Source organism: Buteo buteo, chromosome 3, assembly GCF_964188355.1.
Source record: "Buteo buteo chromosome 3, bButBut1.hap1.1, whole genome shotgun sequence".
Taxonomy (NCBI): domain Eukaryota; kingdom Metazoa; phylum Chordata; class Aves; order Accipitriformes; family Accipitridae; genus Buteo; species Buteo buteo.
In genome coordinates, this window is record NC_134173.1 from 77,575,801 (window position 1) to 77,592,584 (window position 16,784).

The 16,784-nt window shown below is 60.6% G+C and overlaps 4 protein-coding genes across 4 annotated transcripts; all 4 read right to left on the reverse strand.

The window, feature by feature from the left end:
- Nucleotides 1-2,572: 2,572 nt before the first annotated feature.
- LOC142029573 (feather keratin 1-like) lies at nucleotides 2,573-3,693 on the reverse strand. The gene is made up of 2 exons (XM_075024432.1): nucleotides 3,546-3,693; nucleotides 2,573-3,346 (listed from the first exon to the last, which is right to left on the reverse strand). The coding sequence occupies exons 1-2, from the start codon at nucleotides 3,691-3,693 to the stop codon at nucleotides 3,030-3,032; spliced, it is 465 nt and encodes a 154-aa protein (XP_074880533.1). The 3' UTR covers nucleotides 2,573-3,029.
- Nucleotides 3,694-7,380: 3,687 nt separating this feature from the next.
- On the reverse strand, nucleotides 7,381-8,115 carry LOC142029574 (feather keratin 1-like). Its single transcript, XM_075024433.1, has 2 exons — nucleotides 7,968-8,115; nucleotides 7,381-7,768 (listed from the first exon to the last, which is right to left on the reverse strand). The coding sequence occupies exons 1-2, from the start codon at nucleotides 8,113-8,115 to the stop codon at nucleotides 7,452-7,454; spliced, it is 465 nt and encodes a 154-aa protein (XP_074880534.1). The 3' UTR covers nucleotides 7,381-7,451.
- A 3,301-nt stretch (nucleotides 8,116-11,416) lies between these two features.
- LOC142029575 (feather keratin 1-like) lies at nucleotides 11,417-12,537 on the reverse strand. The gene is made up of 2 exons (XM_075024434.1): nucleotides 12,390-12,537; nucleotides 11,417-12,190 (listed from the first exon to the last, which is right to left on the reverse strand). Exons 1-2 carry the CDS (start codon nucleotides 12,535-12,537, stop codon nucleotides 11,874-11,876), a joined length of 465 nt encoding a protein of 154 aa, XP_074880535.1. The 3' UTR covers nucleotides 11,417-11,873.
- A 2,755-nt stretch (nucleotides 12,538-15,292) lies between these two features.
- Nucleotides 15,293-16,272, reverse strand: LOC142029576 (feather keratin 1-like). Its single transcript, XM_075024435.1, has 2 exons — nucleotides 16,252-16,272; nucleotides 15,293-16,052 (listed from the first exon to the last, which is right to left on the reverse strand). The coding sequence occupies exon 2, from the start codon at nucleotides 16,030-16,032 to the stop codon at nucleotides 15,718-15,720; it is 315 nt and encodes a 104-aa protein (XP_074880536.1). The 5' UTR covers nucleotides 16,033-16,052; nucleotides 16,252-16,272; the 3' UTR covers nucleotides 15,293-15,717.
- Nucleotides 16,273-16,784: the final 512 nt, after the last annotated feature.

Here is a 16,784-nt window from a genome sequence, read left to right on the forward strand (position 1 = left end):
TGTGGCGTGATGTGCCCAAAGAAGTGCAGCGAAGCTGGTGAAGGATGTAGAGAAGAAGACTTCCGAGGAGCGGCTGAGGGAGCTGGGGGTGTTTAGTGTGGAGAAAAGGAGGCCTCGGGGAGACCTTATCGCTCTCTGCAACTACCCGAAAGGAGGTTGTAGCGAGGTGGGTGTCAGTCTCTTTTGCCTAGTAACAGGCGCTAGGATGAGAGGAAAGGGCCTGAGGTTGTGCCAGGGATGGTTTAGATTGGATATTAGGAACATCTTCTTCCCCCAAAGAGTTGCCGAGCACTGGAACCATCTGCCCAGGGAAGTGGTGGGGTCACCGTCCCGGGAGGTATTGAAAAGCCATGTAGACGTGGCTCGTGGGGATCTGGTTTAGTGGTGGACTTGGCAAATGCTGCGTCAGTGGTTGACTCGATACCGTTAAGGGTCTTTTCCAAGCGGAGTGAGCGTGTGATTGTCTGTGGGGCCCCCCGGAGGGGCAGGTGAGTTTCTGGAGAGCCCGTGAGCGTGGCGAGAGGCCGAGGGGGAGTGGGAGCGGCAGGCAGGGGAGGTGGTGAGCCAGGGCCTTTGGGGTCTGTAGTTGGGGTGAGCGCCGAAGGGTGAGGCCGTTTCTCTGCAGGGCGTGTGAGGGGCAGAAAGAGAATTTGGAGATCGCCAAGGTGAGTTGGAGGCGAGCATGCAGCACGCGGCTGCAGAGCCGAGGCCCTGGTGGCGGTGGGTGCGTGCCGAAGGGTTGATGAGTGGCAAGGCCTGCCCCAGTTGAGCGGAGGGGAGTGTTTTGCAGGCTGTTTGTCCGTCGAGCAGTGCTTGTTGCTGAGGAAGAGGAAGGGAGGTAGGAAGGAGTGCTGTGTGACTGGGTGTACGTAAGTCCACGGGGCGTGACGGGTTGCACCCAGGAATGCCGAGGGAGCTGGCCGATGTCCTTGGGAGGCCCCTCTCCATTCTCTTGGACAGGTCATAGCAGCTGGGCACGGTTCCTGATGTCCGGAAGGGAGCTCATAGCCCTCCTACCTTGAAGAAGATGAGGATGGGAGATCTGTGCAAGCAGAGGCTGGTGAGCCTGACGTTGTTCCCAGGGGAGGTGATGGAGAAGATCCTCCTGGAAAGCACTGTCAAGCCCAGGAAGGACAAGAAGGTGATGGGGAGTGGTCGGCGTGGATTTACGAAGGGGAAATGGTGCTTGACTGACCTGCGTGTCTCCTACGTTGAAAGAACGAGCTCTGTGGATGAGGAGAGAGCTGCGGCTGGTGTTTATTTCAGCTTTCTTGTAAAGCCTTTGACACTTTCTCTCCTTGCATGGTCATAGGATGTGGGGTCAACAAGGTTCAACACCCTCAGCAATGTCCTGGGCAGTGGGACGGCGTGACCCATCGGTGACATGGCAGATGATGCAAAATCTGGAAGAGAGGCCGAGGCAGTGGAAGGCTGTGTCGCTTTACCAAGAGAGCTGGAGAGGCTGGAGATTGGGGCAGAGAGGAATCTCGTGAAGTTGAACGGGAGGAGATGCAAAGTCCTGCATCTGGGGAGGAACAGCGCTGGGTCCCAGGACATGCCGGGGGCTGCCAGCTTTGCTGAGCATGACCTTGTCGTGCTGGCGGAGAACATGCTGACTACGAGGCAGCTTTGCAGGCTTGTGTCAAAAGCGGCCAAGAGTCTCCAGGGCGGCGTTGGGCAGAGCGTTGCCAACAGGTCGTGGGAGGGGATCATGCTCTCTCTTCGGTGCTGGTGAGGCCCCATGTGGAGTCCTGTGTGCAGCTGATGAGGGCTCTCCGGTGGAGGAAGGACGTGGCCTTCGTGGGGCGAGTCGAGTGGCGACAGAGCCACCAAGACGCTGAAGGGACTGGAGCACCTTTGCTCTGAGGAGAAGTGGAGAGAGGTGGGAGGCTTTTCAGCCAGGAGGGAAGACCACGCAGGGGACACGTCATCACTGTGTCGAAATCCTGGATGGGGGAGGCAGTGAGGACAGGGGAGTCAGACTCTTCTCATCGGTGCCCACGGCCAGGGCGAACAGAGAAAGCTTGACAAGACGTGCCATTTCCTTGGCAGAGAAGGCAGCCCTTTTTCAGCGTGAGGGTGGTGAAACAGTGGAACCGGTTGCGCAGAGAGGTGTTGGAGTCTCCATCCGTGGAGATACTGACAACCTGACTGGACGTGGTCGTGGACAGCCTGCCGGAGCTGACCCCGCTTGAGCAGGTTGGTTTGAACTAGGTGATGTGCAGAGGTTCCTTGCACACTAAACGGTTCTGTTTGGAGTGCTTCTGCTTGGTGTGTTGCCCAGAGGGTCGTGCTGGGGAAGAGGGTTGGTGTAGTGCGTGCTGCCATAGGGAGCTTGCGCCAGAGGCGTGGGTGGAAGTGCGTTAGCGTGTCCAAGCCTTTGTCTGGGGAAGTGAAGGGCTTGTGTCAGACCGCTGTGGCAGTCTGTGTGGATGTTGCTGGGGACACGGTTCCTAAGAGAGGTCTTGTAGGCCCTTTGCAGCCAGCCCGGTGGCCTCTGGAGGCCTGGCTTTGTGCTGGGTGAGGTTGGAAGAGCCATGGGAGCAGAAAGGAAGAGGAGGCGTCTGAGGCTGGGATGCAGGAGAACTTTATTGAGAGACCAAAAAAAAGAGCGAAAAGTCAGGAGCGGCAAATGGCAGGGAGCCGGTCTCAGGGCCGAGTAGGGCGACCGTGAGCCGAGGTCCCTTGTGTGAGACAGGTCAGTCAGAGCACCAAGATCTTCCTGCCGCGCAGTGGGAGCAGCACGCTGGAGTTCGCCAGTTGTCTTTGGCTTGCGAGAAGTTGGTTGCAGCGGAGCCGCACCGCCGAAGGGGCGATGCAAAGAGGGAAGTGGGAGAAGAGGAGGAGGTATGTGAGCCACGTTTCCAGGCAGCCCGGGCTGGCCCGCTTCCCTGCTTGCTTTGTGCCTGGCGAGGAAGAGCCGTGGATGGCGGCGGCACGTGGCAGCAACATCCCGGAGGTGCGTCCTCAATCCATGCCGTGGCTTCGAGGGTGTGGGTGGCTGGTGTCAGGGGTGGTGGCGAGGGCCCTTAGCATGGGTAGCAGCCTCTTGCGCCGCCGAAGCAGCCCAGGCCTCCGAAGCCGAAGCCGCCGGAGGAGACGGGCACTCCCTGGGAGCTGAGGACGTTGCCCACGGCAGCCGATGAGGAGGATCCGACGGCGGTGTTCTGGGGGAAGGAGCTGAGGATGGGTCCCGGCAGGGTGACCACCACGGTAGAAGGCTGGATGACGACGCGGGAGTCCTCGCACTGCCTGACACAGGGCTCGTTGCAGCTGTTAGCCAGCGGGGTGGGTCCGCAGGGGCGGCAGAGGTCGTAGCAGGCCATGTCTGTGGTGTGGAGGGGCCCTGGAAGAGAGGGTGTTGAGGAAGCGGAGGGGCGCGGGGATGCGAGGGGCGGTGTTGCAGGAGGGCGAGGGAGTGGGGAGGCCCGGTGTGGGTCCGGGGGGAGTGTGGCGGTCAGGGCTGCTGAGGCTGGGGGCAGAGCGTGGTGGAAGAGACGGTGCAGGTGGGGCAGGAGAAGGAGGGGAAGGGGGTTGAGGCTCACCTTGTTGACGGTGGAGGAGAAGGCGTTGAGAGAAGTGTGTGAGGGAGAGAGGTGCTGGGCTGCTTTTATGCTGGTCGCTGAGCGCCCGAGGGGGTGGGGCAGCCTTTGCGCATGACAGCCTTTTGCAGCAAGCATGCTGCCTTTGCATGCCACAGCTTCACGAGTAATGAGGTAAGGAGTGTTTTCCTTCCCGCAACGCTCCCTTTTCATGTCCTCCTCTTGAGGATGTGTCCGTCTGACCCCGGTGGCGGCGGCAGCTTTTAAGTGAAAGTAGGTATTTGGGAGGATTTGCGTGGAAGGTGTGTGTCAGGGCATTGGGCAGAGGCGGCCAAAGGACAGGAGAGGTGGGGTGTCATCAGTGAGGTCATCCCGTGGCAGTCGTGTGGTGTGGTTTTTGGGTGGGTTGTGAAGAGCGGGCCCCGTTTCCTCAGAGCCCTGGCAGGCTGCTCTGGTCTTTGGAGGTGTGCCAGGCGTGAGACGCTGCCCCTTCCATCGCGTTTGGTCCCTCTCTGCCTTGCTCCCAGCTCGCTAAGGCTGTCTTTAGGCCTGGCCTTTCCCCTTGGGTGTGCTCTGCGGGAGTCTGGGTGCCCCTCTTGCTGGTGGGGTTGTAGCTGGGAGAAGGGAGGCTGCCTGTGTGGGCTCGTGGCCCCCTGGTGCCGTCCCTGGGGCTGGGGCTGGCAGTGCAAGGGGCGAGAGGAGGGCTGTTTGCAGGAGCAGGCCGTTGTCGCGGCAGCCCTGGTTCAGAGCTCGCAAGCCCTGTGCCGTGGGGAGCCCTGCCAGGCTCCCCAAAGGCTTGTGTTGGCCCCTCCGTAGCGCTGCCCTTCGTAGGGGCCGGCAAGTTTGCAGCCTGGGCTCTGGCGTGACACAGTGCTTGGGCTGTGGCGTGATGTGCCCAAAGAAGTGCAGCGAAGCTGGTGAAGGATGTAGAGAAGAAGACTTCCGAGGAGCGGCTGAGGGAGCTGGGGGTGTTTAGTGTGGAGAAAAGGAGGCCTCGGGGAGACCTTATCGCTCTCTGCAACTACCCGAAAGGAGGTTGTAGCGAGGTGGGTGTCAGTCTCTTTTGCCTAGTAACAGGCGCTAGGATGAGAGGAAAGGGCCTGAGGTTGTGCCAGGGATGGTTTAGATTGGATATTAGGAACATCTTCTTCCCCCAAAGAGTTGCCGAGCACTGGAACCGTCTGCCCAGGGAAGTGGTGGGGTCACCGTCCCGGGAGGTATTGAAAAGCCATGTAGACGTGGCTCGTGGGGATCTGGTTTAGTGGTGGACTTGGCAAATGCTGCGTCAGTGGTTGACTCGATACCGTTAAGGGTCTTTTCCAAGCGGAGTGAGCGTGTGATTGTCTGTGGGGCCCCCCGGAGGGGCAGGTGAGTTTCTGGAGAGCCCGTGAGCGTGGCGAGAGGCCGAGGGGGAGTGGGAGCGGCAGGCAGGGGAGGTGGTGAGCCAGGGCCTTTGGGGTCTGTAGTTGGGGTGAGCGCCGAAGGGTGAGGCCGTTTCTCTGCAGGGCGTGTGAGGGGCAGAAAGAGACTTTGGAGATCGCCAAGGTGAGTTGGAGGCGAGCATGCAGCACGCGGCTGCAGAGCCGAGGCCCTGGTGGCGGTGGGTGCGTGCCGAAGGGTTGATGAGTGGCAAGGCCTGCCCCAGTTGAGCGGAGGGGAGTGTTTTGCAGGCTGTTTGTCCGTCGAGCAGTGCTTGTTGCTGAGGAAGAGGAAGGGAGGTAGGAAGGAGTGCTGTGTGACTGGGTGTACGTAAGTCCACGGGGCGTGACGGGTTGCACCCAGGAATGCCGAGGGAGCTGGCCGATGTCCTTGGGAGGCCCCTCTCCATTCTCTTGGACAGGTCATAGCAGCTGGGCACGGTTCCTGATGTCCGGCAGGGAGCTCATAGCCCTCCTACCTTGAAGAAGATGAGGATGGGAGATCTGTGCAAGCAGAGGCTGGTGAGCCTGACGTTGTTCCCAGGGGAGGTGATGGAGAAGATCCTCCTGGAAAGCACTGTCAAGCCCAGGAAGGACAAGAAGGTGATGGGGAGTGGTCGGCGTGGATTTACGAAGGGGAAATGGTGCTTGACTGACCTGCGTGTCTCCTACGTTGAAAGAACGAGCTCTGTGGATGAGGAGAGAGCTGCGGCTGGTGTTTATTTCAGCTTTCTTGTAAAGCCTTTGACACTTTCTCTCCTTGCATGGTCATAGGATGTGGGGTCAACAAGGTTCAACACCCTCAGCAATGTCCTGGGCAGTGGGACGGCGTGACCCATCGGTGACATGGCAGATGATGCAAAATCTGGAAGAGAGGCCGAGGCAGTGGAAGGCTGTGTCGCTTTACCAAGAGAGCTGGAGAGGCTGGAGATTGGGGCAGAGAGGAATCTCGTGAAGTTGAACGGGAGGAGATGCAAAGTCCTGCATCTGGGGAGGAACAGCGCTGGGTCCCAGGACATGCCGGGGGCTGCCAGCTTTGCTGAGCATGACCTTGTCGTGCTGGCGGAGAACATGCTGACTACGAGGCAGCTTTGCAGGCTTGTGTCAAAAGCGGCCAAGAGTCTCCAGGGCGGCGTTGGGCAGAGCGTTGCCAACAGGTCGTGGGAGGGGATCATGCTCTCTCTTCGGTGCTGGTGAGGCCCCATGTGGAGTCCTGTGTGCAGCTGATGAGGGCTCTCCGGTGGAGGAAGGACGTGGCCTTCGTGGGGCGAGTCGAGTGGCGACAGAGCCACCAAGACGCTGAAGGGACTGGAGCACCTTTGCTCTGAGGAGAAGTGGAGAGAGGTGGGAGGCTTTTCAGCCAGGAGGGAAGACCACGCAGGGGACACGTCATCACTGTGTCTAAATCCTGGATGGGGGAGGCAGTGAGGACAGGGGAGTCAGACTCTTCTCATCGGTGCCCACGGCCAGGGCGAACAGAGAAAGCTTGACAAGACGTGCCATTTCCTTGGCAGAGAAGGCAGCCCTTTTTCAGCGTGAGGGTGGTGAAACAGTGGAACCGGTTGCGCAGAGAGGTGTTGGAGTCTCCATCCGTGGAGATACTGACAACCTGACTGGACGTGGTCGTGGACAGCCTGCCGGAGCTGACCCCGCTTGAGCAGGTTGGTTTGAACTAGGTGATGTGCAGAGGTTCCTTGCACACTAAACGGTTCTGTTTGGAGTGCTTCTGCTTGGTGTGTTGCCCAGAGGGTCGTGCTGGGGAAGAGGGTTGGTGTAGTGCGTGCTGCCATAGGGAGCTTGCGCCAGAGGCGTGGGTGGAAGTGCGTTAGCGTGTCCAAGCCTTTGTCTGGGGAAGTGAAGGGCTTGTGTCAGACCGCTGTGGCAGTCTGTGTGGATGTTGCTGGGGACACGGTTCCTAAGAGAGGTCTTGTAGGCCCTTTGCAGCCAGCCCGGTGGCCTCTGGAGGCCTGGCTTTGTGCTGGGTGAGGTTGGAAGAGCCATGGGAGCAGAAAGGAAGAGGAGGCGTCTGAGGCTGGGATGCAGGAGAACTTTATTGAGAGACCAAAAAAAAGAGCGAAAAGTCAGGAGCGGCAAATGGCAGGGAGCCGGTCTCAGGGCCGAGTAGGGCGACCGTGAGCCGAGGTCCCTTGTGTGAGACAGGTCAGTCAGAGCACCAAGATCTTCCTGCCGCGCAGTGGGAGCAGCACGCTGGAGTTCGCCAGTTGTCTTTGGCTTGCGAGAAGTTGGTTGCAGCGGAGCCGCACCGCCGAAGGGGCGATGCAAAGAGGGAAGTGGGAGAAGAGGAGGAGGTATGTGAGCCACGTTTCCAGGCAGCCCGGGCTGACCCGCTTCCCTGCTTGCTTTGTGCCTGGCGAGGAAGAGCCGTGGATGGCGGCGGCACGTGGCAGCAACATCCCGGAGGTGCGTCCTCAATCCATGCCGTGGCTTCGAGGGTGTGGGTGGCTGGTGTCAGGGGTGGTGGCGAGGGCCCTTAGCATGGGTAGCAGCCTCTTGCGCCGCCGAAGCAGCCCAGGCCTCCGAAGCCGAAGCCGCCGGAGGAGACGGGCACTCCCTGGGAGCTGAGGACGTTGCCCACGGCAGCCGATGAGGAGGATCCGACGGCGGTGTTCTGGGGGAAGGAGCTGAGGATGGGTCCCGGCAGGGTGACCACCACGGTAGAAGGCTGGATGACGACGCGGGAGTCCTCGCACTGCCTGACACAGGGCTCGTTGCAGCTGTTAGCCAGCGGGGTGGGTCCGCAGGGGCGGCAGAGGTCGTAGCAGGCCATGTCTGTGGTGTGGAGGGGCCCTGGAAGAGAGGGTGTTGAGGGAGCGGAGGGGCGCGGGGATGCGAGGGGCGGTGTTGCAGGAGGGCGAGGGAGTGGGGAGGCCCGGTGTGGGTCCGGGGGGAGTGTGGCGGTCAGGGCTGCTGAGGCTGGGGGCAGAGCGTGGTGGAAGAGACGGTGCAGGTGGGGCAGGAGAAGGAGGGGAAGGGGGTTGAGGCTCACCTTGTTGACGGTGGAGGAGAAGGCGTTGAGAGAAGTGTGTGAGGGAGAGAGGTGCTGGGCTGCTTTTATGCTGGTCGCTGAGCGCCCGAGGGGGTGGGGCAGCCTTTGCGCATGACAGCCTTTTGCAGCAAGCATGCTGCCTTTGCATGCCACAGCTTCACGAGTAATGAGGTAAGGAGTGTTTTCCTTCCCGCAACGCTCCCTTTTCATGTCCTCCTCTTGAGGATGTGTCCGTCTGACCCCGGTGGCGGCGGCAGCTTTTAAGTGAAAGTAGGTATTTGGGAGGATTTGCGTGGAAGGTGTGTGTCAGGGCATTGGGCAGAGGCGGCCAAAGGACAGGAGAGGTGGGGTGTCATCAGTGAGGTCATCCCGTGGCAGTCGTGTGGTGTGGTTTTTGGGTGGGTTGTGAAGAGCGGGCCCCGTTTCCTCAGAGCCCTGGCAGGCTGCTCTGGTCTTTGGAGGTGTGCCAGGCGTGAGACGCTGCCCCTTCCATCGCGTTTGGTCCCTCTCTGCCTTGCTCCCAGCTCGCTAAGGCTGTCTTTAGGCCTGGCCTTTCCCCTTGGGTGTGCTCTGCGGGAGTCTGGGTGCCCCTCTTGCTGGTGGGGTTGTAGCTGGGAGAAGGGAGGCTGCCTGTGTGGGCTCGTGGCCCCCTGGTGCCGTCCCTGGGGCTGGGGCTGGCAGTGCAAGGGGCGAGAGGAGGGCTGTTTGCAGGAGCAGGCCGTTGTCGCGGCAGCCCTGGTTCAGAGCTCGCAAGCCCTGTGCCGTGGGGAGCCCTGCCAGGCTCCCCAAAGGCTTGTGTTGGCCCCTCCGTAGCGCTGCCCTTCGTAGGGGCCGGCAAGTTTGCAGCCTGGGCTCTGGCGTGACACAGTGCTTGGGCTGTGGCGTGATGTGCCCAAAGAAGTGCAGCGAAGCTGGTGAAGGATGTAGAGAAGAAGACTTCCGAGGAGCGGCTGAGGGAGCTGGGGGTGTTTAGTGTGGAGAAAAGGAGGCCTCGGGGAGACCTTATCGCTCTCTGCAACTACCCGAAAGGAGGTTGTAGCGAGGTGGGTGTCAGTCTCTTTTGCCTAGTAACAGGCGCTAGGATGAGAGGAAAGGGCCTGAGGTTGTGCCAGGGATGGTTTAGATTGGATATTAGGAACATCTTCTTCCCCCAAAGAGTTGCCGAGCACTGGAACCGTCTGCCCAGGGAAGTGGTGGGGTCACCATCCCGGGAGGTATTGAAAAGCCATGTAGACGTGGCTCGTGGGGATCTGGTTTAGTGGTGGACTTGGCAAATGCTGCGTCAGTGGTTGACTCGATACTGTTAAGGGTCTTTTCCAAGCGGAGTGAGCGTGTGATTGTCTGTGGGGCCCCCCGGAGGGGCAGGTGAGTTTCTGGAGAGCCCGTGAGCGTGGCGAGAGGCCGAGGGGGAGTGGGAGCGGCAGGCAGGGGAGGTGGTGAGCCAGGGCCTTTGGGGTCTGTAGTTGGGGTGAGCGCCGAAGGGTGAGGCCGTTTCTCTGCAGGGCGTGTGAGGGGCAGAAAGAGACTTTGGAGATCGCCAAGGTGAGTTGGAGGCGAGCATGCAGCACGCGGCTGCAGAGCCGAGGCCCTGGTGGCGGTGGGTGCGTGCCGAAGGGTTGATGAGTGGCAAGGCCTGCCCCAGTTGAGCGGAGGGGAGTGTTTTGCAGGCTGTTTGTCCGTCGAGCAGTGCTTGTTGCTGAGGAAGAGGAAGGGAGGTAGGAAGGAGTGCTGTGTGACTGGGTGTACGTAAGTCCACGGGGCGTGACGGGTTGCACCCAGGAATGCCGAGGGAGCTGGCCGATGTCCTTGGGAGGCCCCTCTCCATTCTCTTGGACAGGTCATAGCAGCTGGGCACGGTTCCTGATGTCCGGAAGGGAGCTCATAGCCCTCATACCTTGAAGAAGATGAGGATGGGAGATCTGTGCAAGCAGAGGCTGGTGAGCCTGACGTTGTTCCCAGGGGAGGTGATGGAGAAGATCCTCCTGGAAAGCACTGTCAAGCCCAGGAAGGACAAGAAGGTGATGGGGAGTGGTCGGCGTGGATTTACGAAGGGGAAATGGTGCTTGACTGACCTGCGTGTCTCCTACGTTGAAAGAACGAGCTCTGTGGATGAGGAGAGAGCTGCGGCTGGTGTTTATTTCAGCTTTCTTGTAAAGCCTTTGACACTTTCTCTCCTTGCATGGTCATAGGATGTGGGGTCAACAAGGTTCAACACCCTCAGCAATGTCCTGGGCAGTGGGACGGCGTGACCCATCGGTGACATGGCAGATGATGCAAAATCTGGAAGAGAGGCCGAGGCAGTGGAAGGCTGTGTCGCTTTACCAAGAGAGCTGGAGAGGCTGGAGATTGGGGCAGAGAGGAATCTCGTGAAGTTGAACGGGAGGAGATGCAAAGTCCTGCATCTGGGGAGGAACAGCGCTGGGTCCCAGGACATGCCGGGGGCTGCCAGCTTTGCTGAGCATGACCTTGTCGTGCTGGCGGAGAACATGCTGACTACGAGGCAGCTTTGCAGGCTTGTGTCAAAAGCGGCCAAGAGTCTCCAGGGCGGCGTTGGGCAGAGCGTTGCCAACAGGTCGTGGGAGGGGATCATGCTCTCTCTTCGGTGCTGGTGAGGCCCCATGTGGAGTCCTGTGTGCAGCTGATGAGGGCTCTCCGGTGGAGGAAGGACGTGGCCTTCGTGGGGCGAGTCGAGTGGCGACAGAGCCACCAAGACGCTGAAGGGACTGGAGCACCTTTGCTCTGAGGAGAAGTGGAGAGAGGTGGGAGGCTTTTCAGCCAGGAGGGAAGACCACGCAGGGGACACGTCATCACTGTGTCGAAATCCTGGATGGGGGAGGCAGTGAGGACAGGGGAGTCAGACTCTTCTCATCGGTGCCCACGGCCAGGGCGAACAGAGAAAGCTTGACAAGACGTGCCATTTCCTTGGCAGAGAAGGCAGCCCTTTTTCAGCGTGAGGGTGGTGAAACAGTGGAAGCGGTTGCGCAGAGAGGTGTTGGAGTCTCCATCCGTGGAGATACTGACAACCTGACTGGACGTGGTCGTGGACAGCCTGCCGGAGCTGACCCCGCTTGAGCAGGTTGGTTTGAACTAGGTGATGTGCAGAGGTTCCTTGCACACTAAACGGTTCTGTTTGGAGTGCTTCTGCTTGGTGTGTTGCCCAGAGGGTCGTGCTGGGGAAGAGGGTTGGTGTAGTGCGTGCTGCCATAGGGAGCTTGCGCCAGAGGCGTGGGTGGAAGTGCGTTAGCGTGTCCAAGCCTTTGTCTGGGGAAGTGAAGGGCTTGTGTCAGACCGCTGTGGCAGTCTGTGTGGATGTTGCTGGGGACACGGTTCCTAAGAGAGGTCTTGTAGGCCCTTTGCAGCCAGCCCGGTGGCCTCTGGAGGCCTGGCTTTGTGCTGGGTGAGGTTGGAAGAGCCATGGGAGCAGAAAGGAAGAGGAGGCGTCTGAGGCTGGGATGCAGGAGAACTTTATTGAGAGACCAAAAAAAAGAGCGAAAAGTCAGGAGCGGCAAATGGCAGGGAGCCGGTCTCAGGGCCGAGTAGGGCGACCGTGAGCCGAGGTCCCTTGTGTGAGACAGGTCAGTCAGAGCACCAAGATCTTCCTGCCGCGCAGTGGGAGCAGCACGCTGGAGTTCGCCAGTTGTCTTTGGCTTGCGAGAAGTTGGTTGCAGCGGAGCCGCACCGCCGAAGGGGCGATGCAAAGAGGGAAGTGGGAGAAGAGGAGGAGGTATGTGAGCCACGTTTCCAGGCAGCCCGGGCTGGCCCGCTTCCCTGCTTGCTTTGTGCCTGGCGAGGAAGAGCCGTGGATGGCGGCGGCACGTGGCAGCAACATCCCGGAGGTGCGTCCTCAATCCATGCCGTGGCTTCGAGGGTGTGGGTGGCTGGTGTCAGGGGTGGTGGCGAGGGCCCTTAGCATGGGTAGCAGCCTCTTGCGCCGCCGAAGCAGCCCAGGCCTCCGAAGCCGAAGCCGCCGGAGGAGACGGGCACTCCCTGGGAGCTGAGGACGTTGCCCACGGCAGCCGATGAGGAGGATCCGACGGCGGTGTTCTGGGGGAAGGAGCTGAGGATGGGTCCCGGCAGGGTGACCACCACGGTAGAAGGCTGGATGACGACGCGGGAGTCCTCGCACTGCCTGACACAGGGCTCGTTGCAGCTGTTAGCCAGCGGGGTGGGTCCGCAGGGGCGGCAGAGGTCGTAGCAGGCCATGTCTGTGGTGTGGAGGGGCCCTGGAAGAGAGGGTGTTGAGGAAGCGGAGGGGCGCGGGGATGCGAGGGGCGGTGTTGCAGGAGGGCGAGGGAGTGGGGAGGCCCGGTGTGGGTCCGGGGGGAGTGTGGCGGTCAGGGCTGCTGAGGCTGGGGGCAGAGCGTGGTGGAAGAGACGGTGCAGGTGGGGCAGGAGAAGGAGGGGAAGGGGGTTGAGGCTCACCTTGTTGACGGTGGAGGAGAAGGCGTTGGGAGAAGTGTGTGAGGGAGAGAGGTGCTGGGCTGCTTTTATGCTGGTCGCTGAGCGCCCGAGGGGGTGGGGCAGCCTTTGCGCATGACAGCCTTTTGCAGCAAGCATGCTGCCTTTGCATGCCACAGCTTCACGAGTAATGAGGTAAGGAGTGTTTTCCTTCCCGCAACGCTCCCTTTTCATGTCCTCCTCTTGAGGATGTGTCCGTCTGACCCCGGTGGCGGCGGCAGCTTTTAAGTGAAAGTAGGTATTTGGGAGGATTTGCGTGGAAGGTGTGTGTCAGGGCATTGGGCAGAGGCGGCCAAAGGACAGGAGAGGTGGGGTGTCATCAGTGAGGTCATCCCGTGGCAGTCGTGTGGTGTGGTTTTTGGGTGGGTTGTGAAGAGCGGGCCCCGTTTCCTCAGAGCCCTGGCAGGCTGCTCTGGTCTTTGGAGGTGTGCCAGGCGTGAGACGCTGCCCCTTCCATCGCGTTTGGTCCCTCTCTGCCTTGCTCCCAGCTCGCTAAGGCTGTCTTTAGGCCTGGCCTTTCCCCTTGGGTGTGCTCTGCGGGAGTCTGGGTGCCCCTCTTGCTGGTGGGGTTGTAGCTGGGAGAAGGGAGGCTGCCTGTGTGGGCTCGTGGCCCCCTGGTGCCGTCCCTGGGGCTGGGGCTGGCAGTGCAAGGGGCGAGAGGAGGGCTGTTTGCAGGAGCAGGCCGTTGTCGCGGCAGCCCTGGTTCAGAGCTCGCAAGCCCTGTGCCGTGGGGAGCCCTGCCAGGCTCCCCAAAGGCTTGTGTTGGCCCCTCCGTAGCGCTGCCCTTCGTAGGGGCCGGCAAGTTTGCAGCCTGGGCTCTGGCGTGACACAGATGTGGGGCACGTTGCAAAGGCAGGTGAGTTTCAGAGCAGCCCGTGAGTGTGGCGAGAGGCTGAGGGGCAGTGGGAGCGGCAGGCAGGGGCGGAGGTGAGCCAGGCCTTTGGGGTCTGTAGTTGGGGAGAGTGCCGAGGGGTGAGGCCATTTCTCTGCAGGGCGTGTGATGGGCAGAAGGAGGATTTCGACGTTGCTATGGGTAGTTAGAGGTGAGCACGCTGCATATGGCTGCAGAGCCAAGGGCTTGGTGGTGGTAGACGTATGGCGAAGGGTTGATGCCTGGCAATGCCTGCCCCAGTTGAGCGGAGGGGAGTGTTTTGCAGGCAGTTTGTCAGGTGAGCAGTGCTTGTTGCTGAGGAAGAGGAAGGGTGGTAGGAATGATTGCTGTGTGACTGGGTGGATACGTGTCCGTGGGGCCTGAGGGGTTGTAGCCACAAATGCGGAAGGAGCTGTGCGATAGCCTTGTGAGGCCCCTCTCAATTATCTCGGACAGGTCATAGCCCCTGGGCGCGGTTCCTGATACTTGGTACACAGCTCTTTGCCCTCCTATCTTGGAAGAAGATCAGGATGGAAGATGTGGGTAAGGAGATGCCAGTGAGCCTGGTGTTGTTCCTGTGGAAGGTGATGTAGGAAGTCTTCCCGGAAAGCGCTGCCAATGCCAGGACGGACAAGAAGGGGATGGGGAGTGGTCGGCGTGAATTTACAAAGGGGAAATGGTGCTTGACCGACCTGCGTGTTGTCTGCGTTGAAGAGATTAGCTTCGTGGTCGCAGAGAGAGCGCTGTGGCTGGCGTTTCTCTCAACTTTCTTGTAAGGCCTTTGACGCTTTCTCCCATTGCATGGTCACAGGCTGTGGGAGCGACACTGTTCAACACCATCAGCAAAGTCCTGGGCAGTGTGTCGGAGTGCCCCATCAGCGAGTTGGCAGATGATGCAAAACCTGGAAGAGAGGCTGAGGCACTGGAAGACTGCGTTGCTTTACCGAGAGAGCTGGAGAGGCTGGTGATGAGGGCAGAGAGGAATCTCCTGAAGTTGAACAGGAGGAGACAGAAAGTCCTGCATCTGGGGAGGAATCGCGCCGGGCCCCAGGACGTGCTGGGGGCCGCCAGCTTTACGGAGCCCGATCTTGTGGTGCTGGTGGAGAACGAGCTGCCTGCGAGGCAGCAATGCGCGCATGCGGCAAAAGAGGCCAAGAGTCTCCAGGGCGGCGCTGGGAGAGCGTTGCCACCAGGTCATGGGAGGTGACCTTGCTCTCTCTTCAGCGCTGGTGAGGCCCCGTGTGGAGTCCTGTGTCCAGCTGAGGGCTCTCCGGTGGAGGAAGGACATGGCCTTAGTGGGGCGAGTCGAGTGGAGGCAGGGCCACCAAGACGCTGAAGGGACTGGAGCATCTGTGGTCTGAGGAGAAGAGGAGAGAGCTGGGAGGCTTTTCAGCCAGGAGGGAAGACCACGCAGGGGACATGTCATCACTGTGTCTAAATCGCGTGTGGCGGGGCAACGTGGACAGGGGAGTCAGACTCTTCTCATCGGTGCCCACGGCCGGGTCGAGGGTGAATGGAGAAAGCTGACAAGACGTGCCATTTCCTTGGCAGAGAAGGCAGCCCTTTCTCAGTGTGAGGGTGGTGAAGCAGTGGAACCGGTTGCCCAGAGAGGTGTTGGAGTCTCCGTCCGTGGAGATACTGAAAACCTGACCGGACGTGGTCGTGGACAGCCTGCTGGCGCTGAGCCTCCTTGAGCAGTTTGTGTTGAACTAGATGATGTGCAGAGGTTCCTTGCTAAATGATTCTGTTGGCTGTGCTTCTGCTTGGTGTGTTGCTCAGAGAGTCGTGGTGGGGAAGAGGGTTGGTGTAGTGTGTGCTGCCACAGGGAGCTTGTGTCAGAGGCGTGGGTAGAAGGGCATTAGCGTGTCCCAGCCTTTGTTTGGGTAACTGAAAGGGTTGTGTCACGGGCTGGAAGGCCCGCCGTGGCGGGGTGTGGGGATGTTGCTGCTGGGGACACGGTTCCTAAGAGAGGTCTTGTAGGCCCTTTGCAGCCAGCCCGGTGGCCTCTGGAGGCCTGGCTTTGTGCTGGGTGAGGTTGGAAGAGCCATGGGAGAAGAAAGGAAGAGGAGGCGTCTGAGGCTGGGATGCAGGAGAACTTTATTGAGAGACCAAAAAAAAGAGCGAAAAGGCAGGAGCGGCAAATGGAAAGGAGCCGCTCTGAGGTGCAAGTAGGGCGACCGTGAGCTGAGGTCCCTTGTGTGAGACAGATCTCGGCAGAGCTCCTAGATCTTCCCGCCCCACGGGGTGAGCAGCACACTGGAGGTCCCCGGTGGTCTTTGGCTTGTGAGAAGGTGCTTGCTTTGTGCCTTGAGAGGAGGAGCCGTTGTTACTGAGCCCATGTGTGAGCAACATGCTGGATGGAGGTGCATCCTCAATCCATGCCGTGGCTTCCAGGGTGTGGGCGGTTGGCGTCAGGGGCCCTTAGCAGGGGTTGCAGCCTCTTCTGCCGCCGAAGCAGCCCAGGCCTCCGAAGCCGAAGCCGCCCAGGCCTCCGAAGCCACCGGAGGAGATGGGCACTCCCTGGGAGCTGAGGACGTTGCCCACGGCAGCCGATGAGGAGGATCCGACGGCGGTGCTCTGGGGGAAGGAGCTGAGGATGGGTCCCGGCAGGGTGACCACCACGGCGGGAGGCTGGATGACGACGCGGGAGTCCTGGCACTGCTGGACACAGGGCTCGTTGCAGCTGTTAGCCAGCGGGGTGGGTCCGCAGGGGCGGCAGAGGTCGTAGCAGGCCATGTCTGTGGTGTGGAGGGGCCCTGGAAGAGAGGGTGTTGAGGAAGCGGAGGGGCGCGGGGATGCGAGGGGCGGTGTTGCAGGAGGGCGAGGGAGTGGGGAGGCCCGGTGTGGGTCCGGGGGGAGTGTGGCGGTCAGGGCTGCTGAGGCTGGGGGCAGAGCGTGGTGGAAGAGACGGTGCAGGTGGGGCAGGAGAAGGAGGGGAAGGGGGTTGAGGCTCACCTTGTTGACGGTGGAGGAGAAGGCGTTGGGAGAAGTGTGTGAGGGAGAGAGGTGCTGGGCTGGCTTTTATGCTGGTCGCTGAGCGCCCGAGGGGTGAGTCAGCCTTTGTGCATGATGTCATTTTGCAGCAAGCAGCTCTTGCATGGCCCATCCATGCAAGTAATGAGGCGGGGTGTGTCTCCCTTGCCGCAATTCTCCAATTTCACGTCCTCCTCTTGAGGATGTGTCCATCTGACCCTGGCGGCAGCTTTTAAGTGTGGCTATTAGAATTCAAAGGCTTGGGGTTGATGGCACGTGTCAAGGCGGGCAGAGGATGCGACCGAAGGACAGGAGAGGTGGGGTGTCATCAGTGAGGTCATCCCGTGGCAGTCGTGTGGTGTGGTTTGCGGGTGGGTTGTGAAGAGCGGGCCCCGTTTCCTCAGAGCCCTGGCAGGCTGCTCTGGTCTTTGGAGGTGTGCCAGGCGTGAGACGCTGCCCCTTCCATCGCGTTTGGTCCCTCTCTGCCTTGCTCCCAGCTCGCTAAGGCTGTCTTT